At 52.7% G+C, this 10,000-nt stretch overlaps 1 protein-coding gene across 1 annotated transcript in view; it reads left to right on the forward strand.

Moving 5' to 3' along the window:
- The first annotated feature begins 1,445 nt into the window (after positions 1 to 1,445).
- gps2 (G protein pathway suppressor 2) overlaps positions 1,446 to 10,000 on the forward strand; it is a 19,280-nt gene continuing 10,725 nt past the window's right edge. The window contains 6 exon segments of the mRNA XM_078427597.1: positions 1,446 to 1,493; positions 1,495 to 1,531; positions 2,555 to 2,563; positions 4,793 to 4,902; positions 7,401 to 7,519; positions 9,196 to 9,275. Of these exon segments, the coding sequence (XP_078283723.1) occupies positions 1,446 to 1,493; positions 1,495 to 1,531; positions 2,555 to 2,563; positions 4,793 to 4,902; positions 7,401 to 7,519; positions 9,196 to 9,275 (403 nt within the window).

Consider the following 10,000-nt stretch of genomic DNA (forward strand, 5'->3'; position numbering starts at 1 on the left):
GGGGGTGGCGTACCCAGTGGCATTTGAGGGGGGGCATTGGGAAGAGGGTTTGCGGGTGGAATTGGGGAGAGTGGGTATTGGGCAGATAGGGTGGCATTGGTGAGTGGACGCCGGGTGCATGGGCAGAGTGGGCATCGGGTGGCAGGGGCAGAGTGGGCACTAGATGGCAGGGTAGCATTGGTGAGTGGACGCCGGGGGTGGCAGGGGCAGAGTGGGCACTAGATGGCAGGGTGGCATGGGCAGAGTGGACGCCGGGGTGCAGGGTGGCATGGGCAGAGTGGGCACTAGATTGGCAGGGTGGCATGGGCAGAGTGGCGCCGGGTTGGCAGGTGGCATTGTGAGTGACGCTTGGTGGCATGGCAGAGTAGTATGGGTGACAGGGTAGTATTGGTGAATGCTGGGTGCATGGCAGAGTGGTCATTAGATGACAGGGTGGCATTGGTGAGTGGACGCTGGGTGGCATGGCAGAGTAGTATGGGTGACAGGGTAGTATTGGTGAATGCTGGGTGGCATGGCAGAGTGGTCATTAGATGACAGGGTGGCATTGGTGAGTGGACGCTTGGTGGCATGGCAGAGTAGTATGGGTGACAGGTAGTATTGGTGAATGCTGGGTGCATGGCAGAGTGGTCATTAGATGACAGGGTGCATTGGTGAGTGGACGCTGGGTGGCATGGCAGAGTGGGCATTAGATGACAGCGTAGTATTGGTGAATGCTGGGTGGCAAGGGCAGAGTGGTCATTAGATGACAGGGTGGCATTGGTGAGTGGACGCTGGGGTGGCATGGCAGAGTAGTATGGGTGACAGGGTAGTATTGGTGAATGCTGGGTGGCATGGCAGAGTGGGCATTAGATGACAGGGTGGCATTGGTGAGTGGATGCTGGGTGGCATGGCAGAGTAGTATGGGTGACAGGGTAGTATTGGTGAATGCTGGGTGGCATGGCAGAGTGGTCATTAGATGACAGGGTGGCATTGGTGAGTGGACGCTGGGTGGCATGGCAGAGTGGGCATTAGATGACAGCGTAGTATTGGTGAATGCTGGGTGGCATGGCAGAGTGGTCATCAGATGACAGGGTGGTATTGGTGAGTGGATACTGGGTGACATGGGCAGTGGTCATTAGATGACAGGGTGGCATTGATGAGTGGACGCTGGGTGGCATGGGCAGAGTGGGCACTAGATGACAGGGTAGTATTGGTAAGTGGACGCTGTGTGGCGTGGGGCAGTGGGCATTAGATGGCAGGGTGGCATTGGTGAGTGGACGCCGGATGCATTGGGCAGAGTGGGCGCTCGGGTGGCATTGGGGATGGGAACAGCGTGTTGGGGGGGGGGGGGTGAGTGAGAGTGTACTGCTTCGTCCGCTGCAGTTCCCCCCAACCCCCCTCACGCTGCCTACTGTTGAATCCCCCGCTGCAGCTTCTAGCGCCTGGTCCGTTCCGAATCTGAGAGGATGCCAGCCTTACTGGAGCGGCCCAAGATGTCGAGCGCGATGGCGCGGGGCACTTCACCAGCACATCATGAAGGAGAGGGCACGAAGCGCCAAGGTGAGTGGCGTCGCGGGATGGGGGTGGGGGAGGGGGAGGGGACACGTGAACCCAAAGAGCAAGCAGTCGGAGTTTCGAGGTGGAGCGGTGGGTGAAGCACACTATTTGGGGCGGCACGGTGGCGCAACTGGAGACCCAGTTCGATCCTGACCACAGACGCGCCGTCTGTACGGAGTTTGCACGTTCTCCCCGTGGACCGCGTGGGTTTTCTCCGGGTGCTCCGGTTTCCCTCCACACTCCAAAGACGTGCAGGTTTGTAGGTTGATTGGCTTCGGTACAGATTGTAAATTGTCCCTAGCACGTGTAGGGATGGTGCTAGTGTGCAGGGATCGTTGTTCGGCGCGGGCTGAAGGGCCTATTTCCGCGCTGTATTTCTAAACTGAACTAAACTATTATCTGAATGGTGGCCGATTAGGAAAAGGGGAGATGCACACGAGACCTGGGTGTCGTGGTACACCAGTCATTGAAAGTAGGCATGCAGGTGGCAGCAGGCAGTGAAGAAAGCCAATGGTATGTTGGCATTCATAGCGAGGGGATTTGAGTATAGGAGCAGGGAGGTTTCTGCTGCAGTTGTACAGGGCATTGGTGAGACCGCACCTGGAGTATTGCGTACAGTTTTGGTCTCCTAATCTGAGGAAAGACATTCTTGCCATAGAGGGAGTACAGAGAAGGTTCACCAGATTGATTCCTGGGATGGGCAGGACTTTCATATGGATAAAGACTGGATAGACTCGGCTTGTACTCGCTGGAATTTAGAAGATTGAGGGGGGGGGGTCTTATAGAAACTTTAAAATTTCTTAAGGGGTTGGACAGGCTAGATGCAGGAAGTCCAGAACAAGGGGGTCACAGTTTAAGGATAAGGGGGAAGTGTTTTAGGACCGAGATGAGAACGTTTTTTTTTCACACAGAGGGTGGTGAATCTGTGGAATTCTCTGCCACAGAAGGTAGTCGATGCCAGTTCATTGGCTATATTTAAGAGGGAGTTAGATGTGGCCCGGGATCAGGGGGTATGGAGAGAAGGCAGGTACAGGATACTGAGTTGGATGATCAGCCATGATCATATTGAATGGCGGTGCAGGCTCGAAGGGCCGAATGGCCTACTCCTGCACCTATTTTCTATGTTTTCTATGTCTAAACTAAACTTGAAATGACGGGGAGAAGCAGGTTTAGTATCTTGAGGGGCGACTAGTGTTGAAGATGCGCAGAACGATGGGGGAAAGACGGGACTTATTTGGTAAAGAGCTGTCAGATTTTGTATACGTTCCCCTGGCAACTGACCTCCCAAACTGCAACACCTCACACTTGCTCGGATAAAATTCCATCTGCCATTTCTCTGCCCATTTCTGCAGCCGATCTTTATACTGCTGTAGACACAAAATGCTGGAGCAACTCAGTGGGTCGAGACCCGAAACGTCACGCATTCCTTCTCTCCCAAGATGCTGCCTGACCCGCTGAGTTACTCCAGCATTTTGTGTCTTCCTTCGATTTGAGCCAGCATCTGCAGTTATTTTCCTACACACTTTATACTATCACAGCCCTTCCTCACTGCCCGCAAATCCAGCAATCTTAGTGTCGTTTGCAAACTTACCAACCTAACCCGTCCACATCTATGTCCAAGTCGTTTACATGCTTGTGTGAGCGAAATGGTGTTTTCTCTGTGCCCTGTGTAAGTGTCATTAGACGCAGAGATAGAAGCCAGAATGGGGGAGGGTTGAAAGTGGGATTAGCCGCATTTCTGAATTGAGGAGCTGTCTTGATCAGCAGAGTGGTTTAGTTTTTAATTGAGCGATGCAGCGCAAAAAAACAGGCCCTTCGGCCCACTGAGTCCGTGCCGACCAGCGGTCCCCGCACACTAACACTATCCTACACACATGAGGGACTATTTACAATTGTACTGAGCCAATTAACCTGCAAACCCTGTACGTCTTTGGAGGGCGGGATAGGTGTAGTTTCATCCAATGTCACCTATTCCTTCTCTCCAGAGATGCTGCCTGTCCCGCTGAGTTACTCCAACATTTTGCGTCTAGCTTCGATTTAAACCAGCATCTGCAATTCTTTCCTACGCATAGAGGCCCACTTGCCTGCGTTTGGCCATGTCCCTCTAAACCAGTCCTATCCATGTACCTGTCTAATTGCTGCTTAAACCATGCGATAGTCCCTGCCTCAACTACCTCCTCTGGCAGCTCGTTCCATGCACCCACCACCCTCTGTGTGATAACATTACCCCTCAGATTCCTATAAAATCGTTCCCCTCTCACCGTAAATCTATGCCATCTGGTTCTCGATTTCCCCCGCTCTGTGCGTCTACCCCATCTATTCCTGTCATGTTTTTGTACTCCGCTATAAGATCGCCCCTCGCGCTCCAAGGGAGTAGTTTCCCAGCCTGCTCAACCTCTCCCTGTAGCTCAAACCTTCGAGTCCTAGCAACATCCTCGCCACAAATCTTCCCCGCGCCCTTTCCAACATGACGATGCCCTTCTTGGTGTGTGTCACAAGGAATAGGAGTAGAATTAGGCCATTCGGCCCATCAAATCTACTCCGCCATTGAAACACGGCTGATCCTAACCCCATTCTCCTTCCTTTTGGCCCATCAAGTCTACTCCACCATTCAATCAAGGCTGATCTATCTCTCCCTCCCAACCCCATTCTCCTGCCTTCTCCCCGTAACCCCTGACACCCACACTGATCAAGAATCTGTCTATCTCTGCCTTAAATACATCCACTGACTTGTGGCCTCCACAGCCGTCTGTGGCAAAGAATCCCACAGATTCACCGCCCCCTGACTAAAGAAATTCCTCCTCATCTCCTTCCTAAAAGAACGTCCTTTAATTCTGCGGCTGTGCCCTCTGGTCCCAGACTCTCCCACTAGTGGAAACATCCTCTCCACATCCACTCTCATCCGGGCCGCTCACTATTCTGTACGTTCCAACGAGGTCCCCCCTCATCCTTCTAAACTCCAGCGAGTACAGGCCCAGTGCCGTCAAACGCACATCGTACGTTAACCTACTCAATCGTGGGATCGTTCTTGTAAACCTCCTCTGGACCCTCTCCAGAGCCAGCATGTCCTTCCTCAGATACGGGGCCCAAAAACACTGCTCACGATTACTAGACTCTCCCACTAGTGGAAACGTCCTCTCCACGTCCACTCTATCCAAGACCTTTCACTGTTGTGTGGAGGGAAAGATTCTTCGTCCTCCCCTTCACCCAGTTAGTGGAGCCCGCCTCTCACGCACCACTCCCGTGGCCCTTGCAGAGGAGGAGGAGGTGGACAAGATGATGGAGCAGAAGATGAAGGAGGACCAGGAGCGGAAGCGGAAGAAAGAGATGGAGGAGCGCATGTCGCTGGAGGAGACCAAGGAGCAGGTGAGGGGCGATTCCGCGAGGGGGGGCTGATGTACCTGTACACTAGTTTAAGAAAATAACTGCAGATGCCGGTACACAAATCGAAGGTATTTATTTCACAAAGTGCTGGAGTAACTCAGCGGGTCGGGCAGCATCTCAGGAGAGAAGGAATGGGCGACGTTTCAGGTCGAGGCCCTTCTTCAGACTGATGTCGGGAGGGGGCGGGACAAAGGAAGGAGACAGGAAGATAGAGGGAGAACTGGGAAAGGGGAGGGGAAGAGAGGGACAGAGGAACTATCTAAAGTTGGAGAAGTCAATGTTCATACCGACCACTGGGATGCAAGCTGCCCAGGCGAAATATGAGGTGCTGTTCCTCCAATTTCCGGTGGGCTGAAGGGCCTGTTTCCGCGCTGTGTCTCTAAAGTAAACTAAACTAGTGTCCTCCTCCAACCTCATCTATTGCATACGCTGTTCTAGATGTCAACTTCCAGTCTGAAGAAGGGTCTCGACCCGAAACGTCACCCATTCCTTCTCTCCTGAGATGCTGCCTGACTTGCTGAGTTACTCCTCCAGCATTGTGTGAATAAATACCTTCGATTTGTACCAGCATCTGCAGTTATTTTCTTATACTTCTTCAGACTGAGAGTCAGGGGAGAGGGAGACACAGAGATATACAATGAATTGGTATAAGTTTATTATTGTCACGGGTATACGATCATGAAGGGAATAGATCGGCTGGATGCACAGAGTCGTCGACGATGTATCGGTCCCAGAGACAAAGCCCAATGTCCACAAGGTCTTCAAAGTGGTGGATGGGAGGTCAGGGCTAGAAGCATGGGACGGAGTACGGTGCGAAAAAGGCAGATCAAAGCGGACGATGATCAAGGAAATGTAGAACGGTTGATTGCCGGCTGAGGGGAAGGTGACAATGAGGCAGTAAAATTAATCGGGAGGACAGTGAAACTAGTCGGAGAGCGAGGGTGGGGGAGGGACGGAGAGAGAGGGGAAGCAAGGAGTTGGAGAAGTCAATATTCATACCGCTGGGTTGTAATCTGCCCAAGCGAAATATGAGGTGTGAATATTAATTTCTCGAACTTCTGAGAGTGGCGGAGATGCTTCGGAGTTCCTCAGAGCCACCCGACAGCTCGCCGTTGGTGTGGAATCACTGGAGGCATTGGGGGTGGGGAGCAGGGGCCGGGGGGGAGGGGGTGAACCGGGGTGATGCCCCCAGCGCCTTTTGGTCCGCTGCAGGATTCTTGCTATTGAGGGCGTGCAGCGTAGGTTCACCAGGTTAATTCCCGGAATGGCGGGACTGTCGTATGTTGAAAGACTGGAGCGACTAGGCTTGTATACACCGGAATTTAGAAGGATGAGAGGGGATCTTATCGAAACGTATAAGATTATTAAGGGGTTGGACACGTTAAGAGGCAGGAAACATTTTCCCAATGTTGGGGGAGTCCAGAACAAGGGGCCACACAGTTTAAGAATAAGGGGTCGGCCATTTAGAACTGAGATGAGGAAAAACTTTTTCAGTCAGAGAGTTGTGAATCTGCGGAATTCTCTGCCTCAGAAGGCAGTGGAGGCCAATTCTCTGAATGCATTCAAGAGAGAGCTAGATAGAGCTCTTAAGGATAGTGGAGTCAGGGGGTATGGGGAGAAGGCAGGAACGGGGTACTGATTGGGAATGATCCGCCATGATCACATTGAATGGCGGTGCTGGCTCGAAGGGCCGAATGGCCTCCTCCTGCATCTATTGTCTATAGGATGTTGCCCCGAGGGTCACAAAGATGGCCGGCGGTGTTGACCCCAAACGTCACCCCATTTCCTCCTCTCCAGAGATGCTGCCTGTCCCGCTGAGTTACTCCAGCATTTTGTGCCTGTCTTTGAGCAGAAAAGAGCTTCTGACGCCAATCGCTGGAGTTTAGACAGACGAGGGGGGGTGGCGGCTCATTGAAACGTACCGAATAGTGAAAGACCTGGATAGAGTGGATGTGGATGTTTCCAGCAGTGGGAGAGTCTAGGACCAGAGGGCACAGTCTCAGAATTAAAGGACATTCCTTTAGGGAGGGGACGAGGAGGAATTTGTTCAGTCAGAGGGTGGTGAATCTGTGGGATTCTTTGCCACAGACGGCTATGGAGGCCACAAGTCAGTGGATATTTTTACGGCAGAGACGGATAGATTCTTGATTAGTGCGGGTGTCAGGGGTTACGGGGAGAAGGCAGGAGAATGGAGTTGAGGGGGAGAGATGGATCAGCCGTGATTGAATGGCGGGGTGGACTCGATGGGCCGAATGGTCTAATTCTGCTCCTATCGCTTACGAGGGAGATGGCGGTTCGTGGGCCGAGCTGCTCCTGGGTGGCAGAGGGGGTCGGGAGTCTGTGCGGTAGAATGAATCCGGACTTTCAACTTAATAAAAACGGTGCCAATCGTACACAAACTGAATTTTGCTTTGTAATGTTCAGTTGCATCTGTGGCAATAAACATCCTCTGAACCCTTCCCCCCCCCCCCCCACCTCAGATCTCCAAGATGGAGGCGAAGCTGCAGATCCTGCAGGAAGAGAAGCACCAGCTGTTCCTGCAGCTGAAGAAGGTGCTTCACGAGGAAGAGAGGCGCCGCGCCAAGATGAAGGAGCAGAGGTAGGCAGGGCGCTGGCTGCAGCACGTCTAGTTCAGTGGCACAGCGCGCAAACAGGCCCCTCGGCCCAGCGGGCCCGCGCCGACCAGCGTGGGCGCTAGAGTAGCTGCCTTACAGCGCCACTAGTTCTATCCTACACACACCAGGGACAGTTCACGATATTTACCAAAGCCAATCAACCTGCAAACCTGTACGTTGTCCCTCCCTTCCCCTCCCCCTTCCCAGATCTCCCTCTATCTTCCCGTCTCCACCTATATCCTTCCTTTGTCCCGCCCCCCCTGACATCAGTCTGAAGAAGGGTCTCGACCCGAAACGTCACCCATTCCTTCTCTCCCGAGATGCTGCCTGACCCGCTGAGTTCCTCCAGCATTTTGTGAATAAATCGATTTGTACCAGCATCTGCAGTTATTTTCTTATACAACCTGTACGTCTAGTTTAGTTTAGAGTTACAGCGCAGAAACAGGCCCTTCGGCCCACCGGGACCGCGCCGCCCAGCGATCCCCGCACACTAACGCTGTCCTACACACACTAGGGACAGTTTATACATTTACCAAGCCGATTAACCTACAAACCCGCACGCCTTTGGAGTGCGGGAGGTAACCGAAGATCTCGGAGAAAACCCACGCAGGTCACGGGGAGAACGTGCAAACTCCGTACGGACGGCGCCCGTAGTCGGGACGGAACCCGGGTCTCCGGCGCTGCATTCGCTGTAAGGCGGCAACTCTACCGGAATGTGGGGAGGAAACCAGAGTGGTGGGGTTATTCCCTTACAGCGCCAGAGACCTGGGTTTGATCCTGACCACGGGTGCTGTCTGTATGTTCTCCCCGCGACCACGTGGGTTTTCTCCGGGTGCTCCGGTTTCCTCCCACAGGTTAATTGGCTTTGGTAAAAAATTGTCAATTGTCCCTGGTGTGCAGGATAGTGTTAATGTTAGTGGTGACTTCATTTTTCACTTCCCCCTCCCTCTCCCCCCCCCTTCCTCCACCCTACACATTTAACCAGTTCCACAGTTCTCCACGTTGTTTCTCTTGAGATCACACCTTCTCTAGCCAACATTGGACCTAACGAAGCATCACCCTGCTTCAGGTCATTTGTTGCTGTCTCTGATTAGTCCTGGTCCAGAATCAGGGGCCACAGACTATAAGAATCCAGCACCAGGGGCCACGCAGTCTAAGCATAAAGGGGAGGCCATTTAAAACTGAGGTGAGAAAAAACTTTTCCACCCAGAGAGTTGTGAATCTGTGGAATTCTCTGCCACAGAGGGCAGTGGAGGCCAATTCACTGGATGGATTTAAGAGAGAGTTCGATTGAGCTCTAGGGGGTAGCGGAATCAAGGGATATGGGGAGAAGGCAGGCACGGGTTACTGATTGTGGATGATCACAATGATTGGCGGTGCTAGCTCGAAGGGCCGAATGGCCTCTTCCTGCACCTATTGTCTATGTTTCTATGGTCTTTTCTCACCTCCAGCTGTTCAGGGTTTCCCCCACCACCCTCTGCTTTCAGTCTGAAGAATGGTCCCGACCCGAAACGCCACCCAGTCCTTTTTCTCCAGAGATGCTGCCCGACCCGCTGATGTTTCTCCAGCATGTCGTGTCTGTCTTTGGTGTAAGCCGGCGTCTGCGGTTCTCTGCTTCCACGGCCTGTTTACTCTTCCCTCCTGTGACTTGCATTCGCAGTGACCTGAGCACCCTGACCCAGGCAGCGTACCCACAGACTCTGACCCTCCATTCCGGCCCTCACCTGATCAACATACAAGGTAAGAGGGCAGGTCGACACGAAACGCTGCAGTAAATAGATCAGCCGAGGGGGTAAATAGATCAGCCGTGATCGAACGGCAGAGGATTCGATGGGCCGAATGGCCCAATTCCGCTCAGGCGTCCGATGAGCTCTTATGAGAGCTGTGACAAAGATTGAGGGCCTTTGTGGGGATGTGCAGAAGTAATTCAGCAGGAATAGCAAACAGTGCGATCTGAGAATATGCAGTTATGCACCTTGGCAGAAGAAAACGGAAAACTAGAGTTTTGAAAAAGTGATAAGGTGCCGTTAACCAAAGGTGACCTGGGTGACCTTGTACAAGAAACAAAGACTTCGTCTCAGCGGGTAATTAGTAAGACAAACAGCATATCAAGAGAGTGGGCAAAAAAACTACAGATGCTGGTTTAAATCGAAGGTAGACACAAAATGGCTGGAGTAACTCAGCGGGTCAGGCAGCATCTCGGGAGAGAAGGAATGGGTGACGTTTCGGAAGGGTCTCGACCCGAAACGTCGCCCATTCCTTCTCTCCCGAGATGCTGCCTGACCCGCTGAGTTACTCCAGCACTTTGTGTCTACCTTCGATTTAAACCAGCATCTGCAGTTCTTGTTTCTTGGTCCTCCAAAATATTCCAAATGGAATTTAGACTGGAGGTGGCAGAGTGTGGACTTAAGCCAGGAGGGCTTCTTGGAGAGGAGCTGCCTTAAATGTAGTTACGTCTGGTTGAA

Source organism: Rhinoraja longicauda, chromosome 34 (genome assembly GCF_053455715.1).
Source record: "Rhinoraja longicauda isolate Sanriku21f chromosome 34, sRhiLon1.1, whole genome shotgun sequence".
Taxonomy (NCBI): Eukaryota; Metazoa; Chordata; class Chondrichthyes; order Rajiformes; family Arhynchobatidae; genus Rhinoraja; species Rhinoraja longicauda.